The following is a 21,262-nucleotide window of genomic DNA, read 5'->3' as shown; positions in this document are numbered from 1 at the left end:
TCCTAAGTATTAGTAGTATCACTTGACTGACGCCCAGACACCCACCCTGTATTATCGCCGCTGTCAACACAACTAGACTGCAGGTCTCACTTTAAGCTTTGAAGCGTCTGTTTTGGATAGATTATAGGCTAGCGGTTAGATATTTACGTGTATTTTGAGTGTTATGATAAGCTTGTTATCGCTTCTTTTGCCTACCAGCGGCAAATCCCCTGCTGCACGTCCCATTTTTCAAATGGGCTAACAGTTGTAATTACAAGTGTGGCCATACGTAAAAGGTTAGTAGATCCTACTCATTGTGAGTAATAAATAACGCCACAATTAATTATTGTTTCATCTCATTTGAATCCATCTATTAGGAGAAGCACAAGTTCCTTGTAAACACCTCTAATGTGAGACAGTTTTGCTCGCAGGATCAGGTAGCCCTGAAATTGACAGGGATAGAACCGGTTTACCCGTCACTTTCATGTGAGAATGAGATCTCCTTAACCAGTAGCTTCCGGCGCGCTTTTGCCTAGCTTGATTATTAAGACTAGAGTAGGCCTTGACTAAGCGGAGTGCGTTTCTTGGTGCTTGATGGATGGGTGAATTTCGATTGGATGGAATCTGGGCCGCTGCCAGTGGGTTACTTCGCTCATGACACTTGCGGCGTCTAAACCGTAAGAGATATAATGAAATGTCACTATAATGGCTAGCTAGGCTTGGTGAATTGACAGCTAGTCATGATAAAAAGCTTTCTGTTTATACATTATGGTTCATCTACTAGATACTAAATTAAAACTCATAACTATGTACATACAACAGTTTATCTACTAAATAATAATCAAAACCATAGCTTGCCCCCGTTTGCTGAAGCTATGTATATACAATAGAGTATCTAACTAATAAAAAATCAAAATCCATAGCTTACCTACGTTTGCTGGTGCTATGGCAATTAAGAGTCCTGCTCAACTGTTGACTGTAACCTGTGCTGTAATTCTTCGAGGTGTGATTTTCCATATTCATCCCTATAATTTTCCAAAATTTCTCTTCGCATGACACGTCGGGGAGCTCTTCTACCTGTAAAAAGTTCAAACTGCGCACAGCCTTGTTCTGGAAGCAAATCAAGACCGTCCATTGCCACCCAGCCTCGGGAAGCTCCGTCTCTTGCTTGTTTCAATAGTGGCGTATTTAATGTTTTATATCCGAGTTCAATAATGACTCCACCTGTTTGATTTGCCATCCATGCGTCTGGCAGCCTGAACTCGGGTGATGGCGTATTACCAATTGGATGGGTCGGGATACATGATATAATGACAGAGGGATACCGCTGATCAGATGGCCAAGGCTCTTCAAGAGAAGTAAATATATGAAATCGTATCTCTTGGTCATCAGTTAAGAAACTCTGCTCTCCCTCTTTGTGTAGCTTCTGGAAATGAGACACTAGTTTCTCTGCATTTTCTGTAGTTCGGTTATAAATAGCAATGTTTTTGATGCCAACCTGTAGCATTGCATAAACGGCTGCGCGAGCCATACCTCCCGCGCCAATGACGAGTCCCCACGTGGTTAATCTTACAGCATTTGCAGGGGACAGCCCGCGTCGGATACATGCTCGTATACCAATCCAGTCTGTATTCTCGCCATATAGAGCTAGAACAGGACCAGCCCTATTGATTCCTGCAAACAGAGCAGAACCTGATGGGATGGTGCCATCGGATTTGAGTTGGCGAATAGGAATTAATGTATTGGCAGCCCCAATTGCCCTGGCGTGGGGACTAAGGTATTTGGTTAAAGTAATAACTTCAACTTTGAATGGTAATCCAATAGATGCTCCGCCAAAATGAGTATCGTATATCAGATGTTCAACACCTTTAAGCGAAGCACTCGAGTAAGGCGCATAGTGGTGAGGTATTCCACATGAAGATAGTGCAGCGTTGTGCATGGCTGGAGACATACTGTATCCTACATTGGCTCCAAACACGTACAGCTTCATTGCATCGTATACAAAAGATGCATACAAGGCATTGGTGGCTTCTTTTGCTGTAATGTAGGGAAACGGATGACTCCTATCCTGGACCTGCGTTACTGGGCTGGAAGCAACTAGCGTAAGGACCTGGTTGAAGCATGACGAATGACGGCCAAGATATCCACTGTTGTACGCAATAAGCGGTATTTTGCTAGTTTTCAGGGATGAAATCTTGGATTTGAATCGCGTGATAACAAAATTGTCCTCCATTGTTTTCGCCACTCGGACTAGCCGTACCATGTCGCAGCCCAGCTGGCACGCTTTCTGATACCAGGATGCCCATGACGGAGAATCCCAGGATTGGACGTCTGTTGATATGAAATAGTTTCCAATAATTTTAGATCGGCTTTTGAAAGAGATGATCCTGGCAAGATCAGATTGGTCCAAGCGCAAATCAATTGTGACCATCTCCGGAGCTAGAGATAGACTATGCGAAAGCAAGTCCAGGTATGTCCGCACTATTCTATTGTTAGGCACTTCAGGCAATTTGATGTGGAGCAGTATGGGTAACATAGTGCTCCTTCGGACAATTCCCGTGGCCTCGGTAATTCTATTGGTCAAGTCATCGATACCACCAATAGGGTCCCGGGCCGTTAACAAGTTGTTGACAAAGATTTGAACTGCGTCCACGCCAACTATTGAGTTTTCCCATTTTTCATTACCGCTCAGAATGTCTTGGATATGCACAGAGAGACAGTATGTGAAATTTCTGTCTTCTGGTGCAATGCTAGCAAGAGGAAATGCAGACTCAAAAAAGGGGATGGTTCCGGTTGGGTAAATGAGCGAAAGGAACTTAAGGAAGTGCCGTTCAGCTTGCTTTAAAGCCAAATAAGGTGCGTTCGCCGTGGATCCACGGCCACTGATCTCGTACTGCTCCACATTCTTCTCCCGAACTTCGGACACATTGAAGAACTCCAAATTCGTACAGCTCCGGTAGAAGAGATTGCTCATTTTCATCAGGTTCCGGACCTTTGTCTTGTCTGTGAGTTTCAGGTGGCCTTGGATAGCATCAATATCCCGAAGGACATGAATAACTGGGTTGGTAGCTGTAAACTGTCGAAGGAGAACCTGAACTTTCCTCTCCATCCAGGGACAGACGATAATGCTCCCAGTTGGATTTTGCTCAATAATTTCCTGTAGCACTTCCGCTTGCCTCCGTTGACATTCTGCGTTCCCATGGACTTGCTTGAAGCTTGAACTCGATGAGCCCGTAACTGACTGAAATGCCACGTCAACATTGATGACTTTCTTTTTCAAAGCTGACGCGGCCATGATGGCCAATGTTGATTTCCCTGAGCCACGAAGTCCTACCAATGCCAATGAAGCATCGGAACTGAAACCTGGGATCTTGCCGCTAGTGGGAGTGAGAGGCGGAGTAGGGGTTCTTGATGTAACTTCTGATTCGGAATTTGAACTGATGAAGGCATACGGCCGCAGCCGGCCGTCGACGCCGAGCGGCCCTTCATTGCTCATCATGGCGGCCAACGATCTCTTGACGCCAGCCATGATGCCTCATTTCTGCTTGCTTATTTTCAAACGTGTGGTGGTGTGGTAGAGTCTGTTGCAAATGAGAATGATTGCTGGATTTCTGAAGTGTCAAATCGGGCGCCGGATACCACTATTCTAAACTTTGATTGTGGCGCAGGGGATAAGTATTTACCCGAAACTTCGCCACCCGTTAGATGCTTCTAGCTCCTTTTTACCCCAGAATTTCCGTATCCCTATCAGTGGTGCGCCTATCCAATAGCAGGGTATGATTACACGGACTATTACGCAAGTCCCGAAATCGCAGCTGAAAGACTATCGTGAGGCTGTGTCTGTTTTTGTCTCCTTAGACCTTCATTACCAATTGTGCAGAATCCTTCAGAATTGATGTCGGCATCATGAAAAGCGATGCTGGTGCTGAGACAAGGAATTGACAAAACGACAATTCATTCCCAGCGCTGACACAGATTCTCAGAGTGATAAGATCGATCGGCATGTCGCCCCAAAAAAGATCCAAGGACGACTCGGATCCTGCTAGGAAATCAGATAAAACAACCACAGAAAACAAACGACGGCGAGTGTCACTGGCTTGTGATGCTTGCAGGACAGCCCGGGAGAGATGCGATGGCGGACGTCCGCACTGTGGCCGCTGCGTGTCTCAGAGCCGCTCTTGTTCATATACGCCCGCATCTAAGAAGCGAGGTATACAAAGCGGATACCTGAGAGCAATTGAGTTGTCCCTTGCATGGCTACTTGAGAGAACTCCCGAAAACGAAGAGGCCCTACATCAACTCCTAGTGAAAGATGACGGGAAAGAGGGCGTGAACATTCTTATGAGCAAAGGCAAATCTGCGAATAAACTTCATAAGCGGTGGAGCAAGTGCCGTGTTCATAAGCAGCTTGAATCACTACTCGTCCAAGGGGGAGCACCAAAGGTTGAAGCATCTAATACCGAAGACTCAGAGACAGACGACGACACTGCGGTAGAAAATACCGACCTAACAGGAATTCCATCAGCAAGTCCTCAATCAAAAGACGCCGGAACTTTTGATCAGGCTTTCTCATTAAAAGAGCCCAAATCAATCAAAGAACGGGCGATAAAGCTACCTTCGAATTACCGACATCTCCTTAACATCTATTTTGCATATACCCACTGCTGGTTTCCTGTCCTCGACCGAGAAGAGATTTTTGCTATCGCGGCAATATGCGAGTCTCAGGCTGGAAGTGTGTCTGACTACACGAAGGAAAATAGCATCACATCCTCCAGGCTTGCCGTTCTCTGGTCTGCTATAGCTATTGCAGCTTTCCAAGATGCACACTCTTCAGCTCCTCTCATTAGCGAGGGGGCTGTATCACCGACAGAGATTTTTTCTATAGCACGCAGCTTAATTCCGCAGGAGGAGGATCATTTCGATGTTTCCGGCATTCAAGCAATTCTCCTTCACGCAATTGTTCTTATCGGCCGTGAAAATATGCTGGCTGCATCACTGATTACAGGAAAAGCCATGCGATTAATTTCATACCTGAGGATAGTGAATGGGGATGCACAAAAGCCAGCTTTGGATAAAGTAGCTGCTGCTTGTAACCTCATCGAGGCGTTAACATCGATTTGTATTGGGCAGCCATCCCGGACACTGGATATTAGAAATTTCCAGCTGACTGGTCTATCCAATTTGGGCTTTACTGATTTTTTTTCTCCGACCTATGGGTTTGGTAAACTCTCACTTAACCCCGAATCTTCTCGCCCCCAAATACCTCCTCTTTTCGCTTTGGACCAGTTGGGTCGATTTGCCCAGATATTAAGTACTCACGCTGCCGAAAAGCTTCACCCAGATGACCCTGGTAAAGCTATTACCGTCGGAGATCTTGTGTCATCCTTGGATCCACAGTTCAGTTTTTGCAATTCTGTTATTGCCGGAGAAGCAACGCCAATGGTACCTTCGGCTTTTCTTATCCAGGCCATGTTCTTAGCCGCAACCGTTGAGCTCGTTCCGGGCCAACGATCTTCCCTTACATCTAATTTTCTAGAGGTAGTCGAATCCAGCATATCAAATTTTGGGGCATGTGGCACCCCACCTATCATTGTTGCTCTTTTTTCACTTGTTCAACAGAAAGGCATTATTGATGAAATGCTCACATCTGATACCAACAGATGGAATTTAGCATTAAATACTATCAAGACTGTGTGGTTGCCAGAAGAGGCAGCTAAGAATGCAATCTCGCCTAAAACATCAACGGCAGGTAATTCCTGGGTAGAGATCTCCGGACTGGAGCCATTGGGCCGGGACAATCCAGTGAGCTACCGTAGCGAAGATTACCAAGAACCCCCAAGAAGAACCTTTCGCCAAGAATATGGGTTATTTCCAGCGGAGGCACGCATGCCGTCCAACGGCCAGATTTATATGGAAAATCGGCATAAATATTCTCCCGCTCAGCCTCCACCGAATCTCGGTATACGGTTCATACCAACTTCGATCGGCCCAATGCAGCCCGTTGGTCGTATTGTACAAACAGGAGAATCTCAAACGAACTCAGTTGACTACGATGCAATCCTAGAGGAATTGGGTAACATTGACTATGCTGATAGTAGCATTGAAATGGACCCCCAGTTTATGATGAATCTAGGATTTGCTCCAGGGTGTACTCTGGAAGAAATGTTTCATGCCGATTCCGGCGCCTAATTAGTTTAATTATTTATTTTACCACCTAATAGAATCTATATGCCTGTGTGCAATCTATATTATTCACAGAAATGGAAGTTTTGATTCTAATAAGCCATGTACTGCCATGTAGATGCAGGGCGCTCAATCATCTGGCAGTTCTACGTAAGAGGCTGCTAATAGTCACACGGATGTTTTGTGGCTCACAATTATTCACGAGTGCAGGTTAAAGTGCTTTCCGCCCGTCTGGATATATCTTTATCCACCTATGGTGGTGGCGGCTCCACAACCAAGCCAACCCACTAAGATCAAATCTTCGGCTGCCAATCCATCAACCCCAGATTCATCCAGCAATCAATCTCAACCGAATGCGGTTGCATTAGCTCCTCGCTACTGAATTCTTCCCCACGGGGGAAGCTGAAGACATCCTTATGGCTGATCACAGTCTCTTATAAGTATAAGTTGGTCAATGGACTCCAAAGATTCCCTCTGCTTAGGAGCTTTCAACTCAACTGGCACTCTCGCAGTGTTCAAACATCTTTCATCATGACTCTCCTTTCATTAAAAGAAGATCGGCCTACGCCCAAGTCAGTTTACAACTGGCGGGTATATGCCTGCGCTGCTACAGCGTCTTTTGCAGCATGCATGATTGGATACGACTCTGCCTTCATTGGCACTACTCTTGCTCTCCCTTCGTTTGAGACAGAGTTCAACTTCGCCTCATACACCCCAGCCCATCTCACATTAGTCCAACAAAACATTGTATCCGTATATCAAGCTGGAGCCTTTTTCGGAAGCTTGGCGGCCTACGTCTCCAGTTACTTTCTTGGACGTAGGAAATCGCTTCTTGCCTTTTCTGCTCTGTTCATGATTGGAGCGGGCATGATGCTAGGCGCCAATGGCAGCCGTGGCCTTGGTCTGATCATTGCTGGCCGTGTTATCGCTGGATTCGGAGTGGGTGGATGCTCCAACATGACGCCCATATACATCTCTGAGCTTGCGCCGCCAGCAGTGCGTGGACGTCTTGTTGGCCTCTACGAACTTGGGTGGCAAATTGGTGGGCTTGTTGGGTTTTGGATCACATATGGTGTCAACACAACCATGGCGCCTAGCAATACCCAATGGCTAATACCCTTTGCCGTTCAACTGATCCCCGGAGGACTGCTAATGATTGGTGCCATATTCATCCCAGAATCTCCACGCTGGCTCTTCTTAAAGAATAAGCGAGAAGAGGCTCTAAAGATTCTCTGCTGGATGAGACAGCTTGACCGTGACGACAAGTATATCGTGGAAGAAGTGGGTTTCATCGACGAAGAATTGGAACGGCACCGCCGAGAAGTCGGTGCTGGTTTCTGGAAGCCATTCCTGGCTTTGAAAGAGCGCAAAATCCAATGGAGATTCTTGCTTGGTGCTCTTCTATTCATCTTCCAGAATGGTAAGATAAAACTAGCTTCTAATATGTAATAACCCTTTGCTAACAAGTTGCAGGCTCTGGTATCAACGCAATCAACTACTACAGCCCAACTGTGTTCAAAAGTATCGGCATCACAGGAACAAACACAGGCTTTCTAACGACGGGAATCTTTGGAGTTGTTAAAACTGTTTTAACAATAATATGGCTCCTTTTCCTGATCGATCACATGGGCCGGCGCAATCTTCTGATGGTCGGCGCCGTCGGCGGCTCGCTCTGCATGTGGTTTATTGGAGCATATATCAAAATTGCCGATCCTTCTTCCAAGGTGAAGGTGGGCACTAATACTTCACTATCCTCTGGAGGTATCGCAGCCATTTTCTTCTTCTATCTATGGACGGCATTCTACACGCCTTCATGGAACGGAACACCTTGGGTTATCAACTCGGAAATGTTTGACCAAAACACACGGTCTCTTGGTCAAGCCAACGCAGCGGCAAACAACTGGTTTTGGAACTTTATCATTGCGAGATTTACTCCACAAATGTTTGGAGCGTGGGGATACGGAGTGTATTTCTTCTTTGCTTCTCTTATGATAATTTCAGTTGCCTTCGTATTTTTCTGCATCCCAGAGACAAAAGCGGTGCCGCTTGAGGCCATGGATCGGCTTTTCAAGATTAAGCCGACCTGGAACGCACACAAAGTTTTGATGGAGGAGCTTCGAGCTGAAAATGAGGATTTTGAGCAGAATGCACGAGGGATTCACTGGGATAACGAGAAGGATATCGCAACCGAGCAGGTAGAAGGCGAATCGACAAATGTGTAAACGATGTGACGAACTATCTAAGTAGCAAAACGGTACCTTATATGAATACATTCTCAGCGGAATTCTTTTTCCAAAACTTGTTACACTGCCCATAAGTCTTTAGCTATAACTGTGATTGTATATTTATTGTAAATTGACGTATGCTGCTTCGAACGCATTGTCTTGTACAAGAATCTTGGCAATGTCAACTTGACTACATCTAACTAAATGTACCTTGGCGTCATCCTACCTTGACACTCTTCGAAACATATGGAAGTTGGAGACATAGGACAGAGAACAGAACAACTACTGCTTTTCTACTATGAAAAAATAATCGCTGAAGAATTTTGTTATATTTTGATGTATATATTGATTACAATTTAGATTGAGATCTCTGTGCTACACTTTCCGCAATCGCGGCCTTGACTTTCTCAGCTGGCAGGCCTTCAATCGTGTTCCCTGTCCAATATGTGTCTTGTTCCAGTCCCTGCCATATTAACGCTTCTGTTCCCAAGATTACATCCCATCCTTTCTTCTCTGCAAGCATACCCAGCGCAGTGAACGGCGTGGGGTTGTAGCACATTTCAAGCATGGCGCCTTTGTGTTCCTTATCTAGCAAAATCTCAGTGATCTCCCTTGCTAGCTTCTCCTCTGTTGTCTGTGGTATGAAATCTGGCACACAGGCAACAATAGCACCAGGTCCGGCGACATTTCTCGCCTGGTCAACAGTGGAAATGTGCAACAGGTCTTGGCCATAGCCCCGCGATGCGCAGTCTCGGATAACAGCTTCGACTTCAGAAGCGTCCCGGTTTACAAGATATATTTCCTTGACGTTCATCCACTTTCTTAGAGCGTAGATGGCACTGCGTGCGGCGCCTCCTCCGCCAACGACGAGGGCCGGCCGATCATGGTACGTCAAAGCCGGATCTTTGACGTTGTAGAAAAATGAATCACGGATGCCGATGACATCTGTGTTGGTACCGCATAGAATCCGTCGGCCATCGCGGTTTTTGAAGAAGACGGTGTTGCAAGCTCCTACATCGCGGCACTCGTCTGTCATTTCATCGAGATAAGGAATAATTGCCACTTTGTTGGGCATGGTAACAGATGCACCTGAAGGAGACATCCACGATTAGACAAAAAATGGCTATAAGAAGGAATTGAGAATTACTTACCGTAACATGATGGGTGCTGTACCAGTTCCAAGAAAAGCTGTAGGTCTGCTGAATCAAGACGAAGTTGGCTCCAGTGAAGGTTAAGATGGTCGTAGATGACCTGGTGAAGAAAGGGAGATAACGAATGTGTGAGCTTCTTCCCAAAGAGATAACCGTGCTTGTCAAGACCGGCACGTTCGGTTTCGTTAATAACGTCTTGGGCTGATAGTGACATGATGTTTGCTGGAAAGTTGGGTGAGGTTAACGATGCGAAGTCTCAGATACTAGGTAGAAGAGATTGGGATGGACCATTATAATATCGGTGATAAGAATCACATATCGCTTTTAAGAAACACCCTATTCGTGACAAGGTCATCCGCGCTGTATAGATCACTCGCAACAGTTACCGCATTGAAGAATACCGAATACCCGGCTTTCTTCCCTTTGCACCGAATACTAAATCGTGGGGGTCATTCAGCGGGTAGGTTCGCCATCCGGCTAAAGCTTTACCCTGAAACATGATCGCCCGAATGTTTGCTGCCTAAAAGCTAAAACAACACGCCCGCAGCTTATTCAACTACATGCTAAAATACATGTAAGTTCTGTAATAATGACGATTCTACAGAGATTCACACCTCGCGCTTCGCGATTAAGTGGCGTAAGTGATGCAGCCACTTGCAAGCTCGAATTTACCCCCTATATCTAAGAATGCTTCAATCTTTATCCGACAATCGTCGATAGAACTAATTTCTTATATTCTCATATTTCATCTTTATATAGAAGAGTTATAGTATGATTTGTGAGAAAGAATATTTTGTGTATAAGATAGCTTTGCTATCTCCCTAGAGTAGAAAATTGTAAAAAATATATAGCAAAACAAGTCACTGATCTATGGCACAACTTGAATAATCAAATATTCTTATTCTTCACCTCACTCCCTCATTTTGTATTTTAATTATCAAGATGTCGTATAAACCAAGCATTTGCACCGTATCCCTCGGACGGTGTTCTGCGGGCCACTCCCTTGAACATAAGCTTGACATGGCGAAGAAATATGGATTCCAAGCCATTGAGCTATTTTTCGAGGATCTTGTGGACTTGACAAAATCAATGCCAGGAGGTAACAAGCCGAGCAATCAGCTTGCCGCTGCGGCTATGATCCGCCAACTTTGTGATGACCGCGATCTCACAATACTATGTCTGCAGCCCTTTATGCATTATGAGGGCCTCGTAGATAGAGAAGCACATCAGCAAAGATTGAAGGAGGCGAAGCTTTGGGTACATCTGGCACACATTCTTGAAACTGACTTGATCCTACTACCAAGTAGCTTCCTCTCTCCTTCAGAAGTCTCGTCAGATATGGACACTATTGTCCAAGATATGGTTGAAATTGCTGAGATTGGCCTTAAAGCCACCCCAACCATCAGATACGCCTATGAGGCTTTGTGTTGGGGCACACGAGTGGACACATGGGAAGCCAGTTGGAATGTTGTGCAAAGAGTCAACAGATCCAATTTTGGCCTATGCCTTGACACATTTAATATTGCCGGTCGAATTTACGCAGACCCATATCTATCGTCCGGCCGAACCGAGAACTGCGAAGAAGCGATTGAGGCTTCTTTGCACAATATGGCTGCCTACGTCGACCCACAAAAGCTATTCCTCGTCCAGATGGCAGACGCAGAAAAACTAGCCCAACCGCTTGATAGCAGTCATCCATTCTATAATAAAGAACAGCCACCTCGCATGAGCTGGTCTCGGAATGCAAGGCTATTTTACGGAGAGAATCATCATGGAGGATATCTACCTGTCAAACGAATCTTAGACGTTATCGTCCGTGAAATCGGATATCAAGGCTGGCTGAGCTTCGAAGTATTTAATAGATTCTTATTAGATAATGATGATGGAGTACCAGAGATGATGGCAAGCAGGGCGTCACAGTCATGGAGACGGATGAAACGCGACCTAGGACTTGATCGATCAATCGAAGAACACAAGGCTCAAGCTCTATTGTGAATCCAAACTTTCATAGTTTTATATCAAAGAATAAAAAAAAAATTCTATTTTACAATTTGGATGCTCCGGTATTGACCTTCATATGCTTCGCTGCAAACTCAATTGCTGCTGTATATCCAAACACTCCTAACCCGCAAATGACTGCCTGAGCTTTGTCGCTCAAGTAACTATGCTTCCTCCATGGTTCTCGTGCATGTACATTTGAAACGTGAAGTTCTATGAATGGTATTCCTACGCCAAGCAGGGCGTCTCGGATCGCCACGCTCGTGTGCGTAAAGGCTCCAGGGTTGATGACGATGCCATCAATTTCTCCACGTGCTGCCTGAATCTTATCTACAATGGCTCCTTCATGGTTGGACTGAAAGGCTTCTATTTGTATAGATAGCTGATCTGCCTGCGCTTTGGCTTGATCGATAACATCATTTAGAGTTGTTGAGCCATAGATATGAGGTTCTCTAGTTCCAAGCAGATTGAGGTTTGGGCCATTGATAAGAAGAATGCGCTGCGCCATGGTAAAAATAGCTTTGCTGATGACTGAATTAAGGTGTTGTCGATAAGATGAATTATAACAAATATTAGATTCTTGCTGATAGTATCGGGTAACTTATTCTACGGTTATATGAGTAAATGAGCCGAGAGGCGTCTGATCGCTGGGGGATAAAGGTTTATCCTCTGTGCGCGTTTGGCATAAGTAAAGGCGAAAGACCGAAACCTTCTTGTTACAGCGTGTACCAAAGTTAATTCTCAATAACCATCCATATTTGCCGCACTTTTGTACCGATTTACCCAGCTACTACTTGAAAATGCTGAGAAAAGCCATTCCGCCGTAGGACCGCTGAACTAATTATGATGCTTCCCCACTACGTGAATATTCATGTAGGCTTCTAGGTATTATATGTTCAAAATAGCCGCATTTCACCACTTCGTATCTATTAATAAAGAAATTGTCAATTTGCAAGAATATATAGAAATGTGTCTAAAAGATCAACAAGCTTTTGAAGCAACTACTGGGATACTGAATCATGAGCTGAAGTGAACATTTGTTGAAAATGGAAATCTGATAAATAATGTGAAGAGCTTAGCCAAAGATATGCGCAACGTGGAGTACAGGGAATTGTTTTATTTTCCTCCAATGAACTGGTATCGAAGGCAGCCAACATCTATGTATCCGCCCACGCCACCATTATCACCTGGAACAAATTAGTCTGGTTCAATTGATACGAGCGATGAGAAACTTACACCAGTCATATGCCCAAGTAAGCACGTTCGAGCAGAGCGGGCTGAGGCTGCTTCCCAATGGAAGAGAAGGATCTTGGCTTTCGACCGCCGTTTCGCAGCCATCAATCCAAGAGATAGAATAGAAGTAATTCGTTCCATCAGGATTTGCGCTATATGTTATTGGCTCACTATGAGAGTCCATAGAGCTAATATGATGCACCAAATTCAGACCGAGGCAGGCGAAGCTGGCTAATTGGCTCTGGTGTTCTTCATTGATGGGTGCGTGGCCGGGTAAGTTGGCCTCATCCTCACACACGGCCGAGTTTACTACTAGCGGCATGTATGAGCTGTCAGTGGGATTAGGAGAAGGAGAAACTGATTTGGTTGCATCAGTAGTTGCCGTAACAGAACTGGCTCTCGTTGAAGTGGATGTAGATTTTGATGAGACCTTCGTTCGGCTAGATAAGCTGCTTGGCTTTTTTTGAGATGTCTTGGTTAATGCAGATGAGACCGATTTAGCAGTAGCAGTTTTAGAAGCTTTGACTTCAAGATGATAGGTCCCACATCCAATGTCAAGAGACGCTTTATTGCTGCTCTTATCCTTGATGCACTGTTCGCCAATGATCCCAAAGGATTCACTGCATGATTTGTCGCATTCGCCATTTGAGGCACTCCAACTGAGCTGCAAAGTCCAATTATCGCAAGTATTTCTCTTCATCAAGATTCTCCGGCTCATCATACCAGAGCGGGCGATCCTAGAACCAGTTAGACTCTCAAGGCCTGTAAATGACTTGGTCAATTTTTTGCTCAAATCTGCCTCTACTTCTTTGCAGAACGTGGGATAGATAGAGTCGAGACATGAAACAGAAATTCCTGTCGTATGTCCGCTAGAGCTTGCTTGAGGATTCACATTGTGAATTGAGATGCCTTGTTTTTCGAAAACGTCGTTAAAGTACTGTATTGTGTCATGGTCAATATCATCTGCAGGTGAGAATATGTCACCATCGAGTGACTCATTAATCCAGATAACTGGAAGCGTAGTTGCTATAGTAGTCGTCGTAGTACTTTGCTCTCCGGAAACGCAGCCACTAACAGGTGAACAAGTTCCGAAAATGGTACTACGCCATTATTAGCCTTCCTGGACTGATATATACTATCTCTGCAGTAGTGGATACTTACCTTCTGAATCCAGTACCGCTGGAGATGAATGAAACGGTCTTGGTGCATTTAGGAGGCTCTGTTGTGGTGCAACGCGCGCTACTAGTAGTTGATTTACTGTGGCTGGTGTGACCATCATCGCTGTGGCCATCGTCACTATGGCCATCGTCACTATGACCATCGTCGTCGTGACCATGATCGTCGGTTGGATCGGGATCTGGATTGGATTTCGGGGGAGGTGGTAGCCTCAAAGGTGGAAGACCGATTGGAATCCATCTCCAGCCTCCAGGGAAGATGATAATATCATGTCCATGATCGTCAGTTGTCGTGGATGTTCTTCTGTTGGTAGTGTACTTGGGATCTTGAGTAGCTATATAGGTTGCTACGATGCCCTTAGAGCCAGTAACTATTGTTTCTATTGGCCTTCTTGTAGCCATTGTTGCCGTAGAACGGGGGATGCTTGCAAACTGGCCTGTACTGGCTGTCATTGTGCTAGTATACTTTTTGGTGGGAGCTGGTAAAGCTGTGCTTCTAGTAGGGATCAAGCCGACTGGCTGCTTGGTTGTCGCCGAACTGATACTGTTTTGGGATGCCGCTGAATGGGATTTTTGACGAGCTGATGAAGTGGTATCTTGTCCAGTGGTATGACCCAGTGTAAAAATGAGACTATTTCCGGTAACTGTCGCGCTAATATTTTTGGTTGTACTGGAGCTGGTGTCTCTTCTAACGGAACTTGGCTGGTTTTTTGGGTTTGTGTCAGTGGCTGGAAAATTTTGACTGTTAGGCATTGACGATTTCCGTCTAGAAGGGCTAGAAGTCGCTGATATGACCTTAAGAGGACCGGAAGTCGAAGGTTTTATAATCAAAAAACCGCTGGGCACGGAAGAACCAGCCCTGGTTTTCTGCCTAGGCAGGGAACTTGTCAGATGCTTTGCTGGCTTTCTCGTGGCTATTGATGTTCGTATTGGTTGAGAAGTCCTCATGTAAGTAGATGGTTTCGCTTTTACACTTGTGCGTATCATGTGTGTAAGGCTTATAGCCATTTCCGTTCGCTTCGTAGAATGCTTCACCAGTGTGGTCGTAGGCCCAGTCCAGCTGCCGCCACTGGTAACCTTTGGCTGACTTGGGCGCTTTGTGGGGTTTTTTTTATGATCCGCAGAAGGTTTTGCTGGCGAAAATGATGATGCAGATGATTTCAAAGCATTTGGGCGAGAGGCTGTACTTAAACGGGACTGAGAAATAACGGATGTCTTCTCAGACAGCATGGAGCCTGCGCTGCTTGGGACTCTCCCCGAGCTACGAGGCGACTGTGTAGCCGAAGTGAGTGAATGGTGAACTGTACGGGGAGTCGATTTGCGGTTAATAGATCTTGTAGAAGTTTCTCCCGTCGCCTTGTATTCTCCAAATGTCTCCGTAACGTGAGTGGTAGTTATCGATATACTCCTATCTTGGCTCTGGTGGACTGTGGGTGCGTGTGTAGAGCTATGAGAACCGAAAGAAACCTTAACGGTCAATACAGAAGAAATAATGACCAGAGAAGAAGATGAAGTAACAGATGTGTCGATTGAATCCGTGTGGATTAGCGATATAGGTAGGCCATAGTAAGGGAGTGAAGGTGTTGACCTGTCATCTCTGACATAGGTAGAGACCAAAGCCAAGCAAGAAGGAACAAAGAAGCATAGTTTCCTTATTGCAATCATCTGGGCTTGGGCATAGTACTGTGGTCTTGATTGCAAGGCAATTTGGTAGAATGTGATATTGTTGTTACTCTTGGCACAGATGGCGAATATATTATTGGGGAGAGACAGTAATGTGAAAATGGAGGAACTGTGTGATTGGGAATGCAAATATATCAATATTACTATGGAAGCTCCTGAAAACAAACCAGTTTTCTGCGAGTACGGAGCCATCCTGCTTGACCATTTTGCTGATTCTATTTTTGGCGAGTATCAGCTGGAGTCTACTAAGGACTTGTTGTTTGGTTGTCAATGTTATAATGTTTGCTTTTGAAACAGTCGTCTGATAGAGCTATGTCCAATTGGGTGGCGAATTTATTACTGTAACCGGTGTCTCCGAGAGACCATAATCCTTCGACGACTTGGAAATAGGCGGCTAATGCTTAAGCGGTGATGAGAGGAGCTCCACTAAGACGGCAGGTTGCATCGTTTGTTATTTCTCCTGAACAGAATAAGAAGCAAATTGGAATTACAAATATCGCCAAGAGTCATGAATAATATAGGTGTTACCAAATGGATAAAGCGAAAATGCACACATCGTCAGATTCATGTTTGCTGGGAGGTCAGAGCTCTCCGGCTGTGCCATGATGGCGGTCTATCTCTATTGTCGGAGGTAGTCCTGTAACATGACCAGTAATTGAAATGAAGGTTATACAAACTAGGTATATAATTGTTGTTTCTGATTAGATTATAAGTCCTATCTACCACTTCTTTTACTATTGGACTTCTACAATCGTGCCCTCAGATTTGCAACCCTGATTTCATTACCCCTGCAATGCTCCTCCTATCCATTCTCGTTGCGCTGCTTTTAGGCATCGACCTAACCATTGGTCTGAATAATGCGCAACCTAATCTTGATATTTGGGATATAGACGCGTCTTGTACTCCGCACCGATCGGCCCTACAGAAGGCCTATAATGATGTTGCAGTGATGGCTGCTAAAGCACTAAGAGACATTCAATTTGTTCAGCAGCCTCGCCCTAGCCACCTTCAGGATCAAATTGAATGGGGCCGCATTGCCAGAGCCTTTGAAAACATGTTTGGCTTCAAACCAGGCGATGGAGGAACTGATTTAGAAGACAAATACTTTAAAAAGGTTTCGGGTAAGCCATATATAATTTTATCCCCCCCCTTCTTGCGTCACTTAGGAGTCAAAGTACAACGCGCCAAGTACCCGAATAACTTATGTATATGCCAGGTGTTTATGAAAGGATGAATAAAGCTCTATATGATAACGTCAAATATCCGACGAGCGGCTTCTCGGGCCTCCATGATAAGGCGCTGTGGATGTGCGGCGATACATCATGGAGGTGGTATACTAAAGAAATGAACAATCCATATATTACCCCGACGAGACCACTATATATATCCAGATCCAATATATTCGAAGTAGCTGCTGGAGCTTGGGTACACAAACAGAGGTTCATTACCAACGGTGACCCTAGGGGGGTAGACATCTGCCGTCCTAATGTTTTTGCTAGTACCCAAGTTAAATACGACATTATCACATTTTGCGACTTCTTTTTCTCAGACAAAGTCACTAGCTCCGAATCACCGGTAGATGGAAGGAATAGCGTAGTGGAGGGTAAAACACACCTGGATCATTTCGGGAATTATGGACCCTCTCGTATCATGTTTCAGGAGCTCGTACATTGGTACGGATCTGAAGTCACAGCATTGGAAGTGAAGCGACGTAAATCCCCAAATCTTTACAGGATCACTGCTTGCGCATCACCAGCTAACAATGTTTTGTCATAAAGTTATAGATGAACAGGCCGTTTCAGCAGACGGGGAGCAGGTTTGGGCGTTCACAAACGCGGTAGGAAAGATTCAACTCACTACCACTTCCAAAAAGCAGCCGGGAATCCGTTATACGCCTTTAGCGACTTGTAAGTTTTTGCCTTTATAACGTCTTTGAGAGATTTAAGGTCAAAATCCATGCAGCTATTGAAGAGAATGCAGCTAATATAGTGTGTTAAAACCAGATGGCTACGCACGATGCTCTAGATTGGCACGTAGCCACCTCGGCAGCGAGTTTGCTCAAAATTGTGGACCAGCGATGGCTACCGGAACTGCTGAGACGTACGCTTATTTCGCCATGATGGCGTAAGTCTTTCTAGCACAAAGATTTATTTAATGTAAATGACGAGAGGACTGACACCATATTGTTCTAGATACCTGGATAATTTCGATTGGTCTGGGGACGGGATAGCGAAAAGGATAGATCGCAACCAATGATGGTCCACGACAGTAGCTCTCTGGTTATCGAATCTTGAAGGAACGCCTGCTAGGATATGACTAACAACATGCAATTAACTGTTGAAGTGCACCTCTTTACACTAATCTGATTGCTGATCCTTTTCTGCCAATTGTCTCTCAAATTGGGCAAGTGAATCATCATCCATGTACCCATACTCCAGCCAATGCTTGAACTTGCTTATCACTAGCCTTCCCTTCCGGCCACGAGAAAGTTGTCCCTTGTGATATGTCCATGATGAAATAGTGGCACCCGCTTCCTCAAGTGGTTTCATCACCTTTTGTTGCCACCAGTTGCTGCCATAAAATTCCTGAAAGACAGGTGGTATCGCACGGTCAGGAATATTAGGGTCTTGGAACTCAGCTCGCCTTGAGGGGCTGAACCATTGAAGCAAAAGTGCAAAGCTAGCCCAGTCGGTGTGCTCCTCACTGTGCTCCTCACCACCTATATCGTCCCTAGCATACTCGCCGCTCACACGATAGAGACATTTACCAAGCAAAGTTTGCTCGGAAAAATGTACATCGTAAAAATCCATTCCAACATCTAGCGCGTCCAAGTAATGGCTGGCATCTTTTAAAATCTTCTTCATCACTGACTCGATTGCATTAGCTGGCCCTCGCGCTATCATGATTTCATTCATGACTTCGAAACCTGACCGGTCTGATACGAACGTTTGAACGCCCTGTCGTCGACTAACGCTACAAATGTTATACATTAATCGGGGCTTCTTTGTGAGAAAATCTTGAAGCGGCAAAAAGATGTGATCGATATTTCCCGACAGGAAGCTGGCGGATGGTTTCGCAGCATAATCCCAGGAGATGAGAAGGACGACGTCGAGTTCGTCATCGATTGACTACCCTTTGGTGATAAAACCTAGATCAGGCTCTTGCTTAAGATTATCCATTGCAGCGTGCCATTCCTCGGAAACTTCAATTTTATCTCTATGAGCGAGCTGGAAGGCCAAGCGCACGACGCTGGTGGTGCTTTCGGCCTGAGAACTTATATCCTTCATTGCTGATACTGTAGAGTCGGCGGCCGGGCAGAGCTAAGCTATTGCTAAACCGGGCGAAGTAGTGGAAGTGAGACAAAAAGTGAAAGAGGAAACTGGGGAAGAAACTAAGTAGCTGATGATTGTTAGATAAATAAATCTCAGGCAAAAGTGAATCCCAGCACTGACCGCTTTAATAGTGCCACCTGAACACTGCTAGTCGATTGTCTCTAGACTGTGTTGCACCAACAACATGCACGATTCCGGGCCCAACTGCAGCCTCTATGGTACAGCCACCATGTCAGTGAGCTCTGGCCCTTTTTTTTTTTTTTTTTTTTTTTTGTAGAGCAAATCCTACGTACTAAATGCATTTATAGGAAAAGCATGAACCCCCCCTCCATTCTGCTGTGGTTAAATGAACATAGAGTTCATGTCCCGAAATGTATATAGTGATTAGCTACTAAGGAAGCAACTGAGTAGACTTCTTAGAGTGTTCACCGAAAAGTAAAGAAGCACGCTAGGTACATGTAATTTGTTTGTTTTATATATACGGAGCAGGTGGCAAATACATGTACATAAAGCCAAGCTACAAAAGTAGCGACCAGCTGAAGACTCGGACGTACGGGGCAATGGCGGGACTCATTCTAAGTAGCCAATTTGCGTTCTTACGTGTAGGTATGTAGTATTAAGAAGAATTCGGAATCCTAATTGGCCATGATAAAAGATGTTTAAAGGTGCAGCTGAGTTCTTCACCCTGATATTTCGATGACGCTGGTAGCTTTGAATATGAGGAGGTTGGCCTATTTACTCCGCTGCACTGGCAAAATTTACAAAGATGTGCGCTCGTTCAAGTATCTGCAGCTATTCCCACATGCAGCAGAAGCTGCAGATTATTCATCGTTCCCTGGTATCAGATCATCGCGGCTGGAGCCTCCAAATCTTAGTAATCAGCTCTCTCTAATTCATACAATGAGCATCAAAAGAAGAGCTGCTGAAGCAAGAGCAAACAGAAATCACTTCGTTAAATCTTAACACGCCTTTTCTATTGACACATCCGCATATTGTAGTATCATGGTAGACAACGAGCTTATTCAATGCTAATACAGTCTCAAGTTGCTCTCTCCCCCTGTTGCATAATCTTTTTCAACGATATAAATACTAGATAATGCAAATTTGACTTGAGTACCTCAGCCATTCTTATTTCAGTAGACTGGCCTTTCCAGGGGTGTACAGATATATGGGCGTAGTTACTATCAGATTTAAAACAACAGTCTTCCGAGTCTGCTTATAGTTGAATGTATGGAACAGTATCCCAAGTATACCCACCCGCCCATTCTGTCGAGAGGATAAACCGTATACATGTACTATAGGGGAAAGCTGCCTTGCTTTATAGTTTCGACCCTTTATTGCCCTCTTTTGCTAATAGAGTTGGACAATGGAAATACCTGAAGGATTTTGAAAACCCCCTTGAGAGGGGTCTCTTTTGCCATTTAGTTGATTCGATATTGCTTTTATTGAACAGTGGTAGTTCATGTGTAGAGTTTGTGCCCTCACTTTCATAAACAACGCTTACCCATATAACGAGCTCTTTTATAGGGCTAATTTTGCCTATCGATGCTGCTACTCGCGTTCTTGATGCGAATTTTTATTTGCTGTTGTTAACTGCAGGATGTCGTATGGTCGCTGATCCATTTCACGTCAAAAGATTGGCCAGAAAACTAAAATCAAATTCTTCTGGTTATAGGACGGGCACAACTTTTGAGGATGCTGGAAATATGAGCACGCCGATTGCCAAAAGATGATTTTTTTTTTTTTTTTTTTTTTTTTTTTTTTTTTTTTTGCCAATTTGCATTTCATGTGCAATCAGCAGATTCATATACTATGTTTATCAATGCATACATAATAAAAAAAAAACATATATTGCGTATATACTTCTGAATTTCAGTTGTGGTTGATATATGGTGTAGAAACGTGCCAAAAGTATTCTGTACGAAGAATGCTTTAAGATCAAATGGAGATCCAATGTGAGAAGCGAAGCAAAAACAACCATGGTTTCAAGTCCAGCGCCATGGAAGCTTACCCTACCCACACAGTAACGAAGGCCGCTTCTAAACGCAGACATTGTTGTAGTCTCAAGCCACAGCAGGGGCCTCGTAAATATTTGTGAAAATAATCAAAGACGTATACAATATCATAACAGAGATGTACATCTGATGAGCTAAAGTCTAGTTTAATCATGTAGCGTTTTGGTCGGAATTTTACATACCAGACGATTATATCAAACCGTAAGTCTGACAATATCGACATTCGCAAAGCACGTGTGATGCTACTAAACTTACTACATTTGCTACTGTAACTGCAGGATACGCTTC

The 21,262-nt window shown here is 44.6% G+C and overlaps 9 protein-coding genes across 9 annotated transcripts; 4 read left to right on the top strand and 5 right to left on the bottom strand.

Moving 5' to 3' along the window:
* Window positions 1-627: 627 nt before the first annotated feature.
* Window positions 628-3,598, bottom strand: GGI43DRAFT_330084 (type I 3-dehydroquinase-domain-containing protein). The gene has a single exon (XM_083201958.1). The coding sequence runs from the start codon at window positions 3,506-3,508 to the stop codon at window positions 932-934; it is 2,577 nt and encodes an 858-aa protein (XP_083062074.1). The 5' UTR covers window positions 3,509-3,598; the 3' UTR covers window positions 628-931.
* A 1-nt stretch (window position 3,599) lies between these two features.
* On the top strand, window positions 3,600-6,227 carry GGI43DRAFT_330083 (uncharacterized protein). The gene has a single exon (XM_083201957.1). The coding sequence runs from the start codon at window positions 3,982-3,984 to the stop codon at window positions 6,166-6,168; it is 2,187 nt and encodes a 728-aa protein (XP_083062073.1). The 5' UTR covers window positions 3,600-3,981; the 3' UTR covers window positions 6,169-6,227.
* A 239-nt stretch (window positions 6,228-6,466) lies between these two features.
* On the top strand, window positions 6,467-8,460 carry GGI43DRAFT_401003 (general substrate transporter). Its single transcript, XM_083205519.1, has 2 exons — window positions 6,467-7,582; window positions 7,636-8,460. The coding sequence occupies exons 1-2, from the start codon at window positions 6,694-6,696 to the stop codon at window positions 8,382-8,384; spliced, it is 1,638 nt and encodes a 545-aa protein (XP_083062072.1). The 5' UTR covers window positions 6,467-6,693; the 3' UTR covers window positions 8,385-8,460.
* Window positions 8,461-8,697: 237 nt separating this feature from the next.
* Window positions 8,698-10,034, bottom strand: GGI43DRAFT_401002 (uncharacterized protein). Its single transcript, XM_083205518.1, has 2 exons — window positions 9,539-10,034; window positions 8,698-9,476 (listed from the first exon to the last, which is right to left on the bottom strand). Exons 1-2 carry the CDS (start codon window positions 9,750-9,752, stop codon window positions 8,737-8,739), a joined length of 954 nt encoding a protein of 317 aa, XP_083062071.1. The 5' UTR covers window positions 9,753-10,034; the 3' UTR covers window positions 8,698-8,736.
* An 87-nt stretch (window positions 10,035-10,121) lies between these two features.
* On the top strand, window positions 10,122-11,563 carry GGI43DRAFT_401000 (xylose isomerase-like protein). The gene has a single exon (XM_083205517.1). It carries the CDS (start codon window positions 10,481-10,483, stop codon window positions 11,531-11,533), a length of 1,053 nt encoding a protein of 350 aa, XP_083062070.1. The 5' UTR covers window positions 10,122-10,480; the 3' UTR covers window positions 11,534-11,563.
* GGI43DRAFT_400998 (Dehydroquinase) lies at window positions 11,564-12,298 on the bottom strand. The gene has a single exon (XM_083205516.1). It carries the CDS (start codon window positions 12,042-12,044, stop codon window positions 11,583-11,585), a length of 462 nt encoding a protein of 153 aa, XP_083062069.1. The 5' UTR covers window positions 12,045-12,298; the 3' UTR covers window positions 11,564-11,582.
* A 354-nt stretch (window positions 12,299-12,652) lies between these two features.
* Window positions 12,653-14,346, bottom strand: GGI43DRAFT_433149 (uncharacterized protein; the record flags this gene model as incomplete). The annotated part of the gene is made up of 3 exons (XM_083209695.1): window positions 12,653-12,723; window positions 12,773-13,869; window positions 13,931-14,346. 3 exons carry the CDS (start codon window positions 14,344-14,346, stop codon window positions 12,653-12,655), a joined length of 1,584 nt encoding a protein of 527 aa, XP_083062068.1.
* A 2,074-nt stretch (window positions 14,347-16,420) lies between these two features.
* On the top strand, window positions 16,421-17,883 carry GGI43DRAFT_382296 (uncharacterized protein; the record flags this gene model as incomplete). Its single annotated transcript, XM_083203230.1, has 5 exons — window positions 16,421-16,748; window positions 16,844-17,338; window positions 17,406-17,534; window positions 17,631-17,751; window positions 17,820-17,883. 5 exons carry the CDS (start codon window positions 16,421-16,423, stop codon window positions 17,881-17,883), a joined length of 1,137 nt encoding a protein of 378 aa, XP_083062067.1.
* GGI43DRAFT_433147 (uncharacterized protein) lies at window positions 17,505-18,914 on the bottom strand (the record flags this gene model as incomplete). Its single annotated transcript, XM_083209694.1, has 2 exons — window positions 17,505-18,687; window positions 18,760-18,914. The coding sequence occupies 2 exons, from the start codon at window positions 18,912-18,914 to the stop codon at window positions 17,985-17,987; spliced, it is 858 nt and encodes a 285-aa protein (XP_083062066.1). The 3' UTR covers window positions 17,505-17,984.
* Between the last annotated feature and the right edge of the window lie 2,348 nt (window positions 18,915-21,262).

This window comes from Trichoderma evansii (genome assembly GCF_050947405.1).
Source record: "Trichoderma evansii strain SZMC 28006 chromosome Unknown GGI43scaffold_6, whole genome shotgun sequence".
In the NCBI taxonomy this organism is placed as follows: domain Eukaryota; kingdom Fungi; phylum Ascomycota; class Sordariomycetes; order Hypocreales; family Hypocreaceae; genus Trichoderma; species Trichoderma evansii.
Note: the sequence above shows the minus strand (reverse complement) of the source record. Positions and strands in the feature narration are given on the sequence as shown.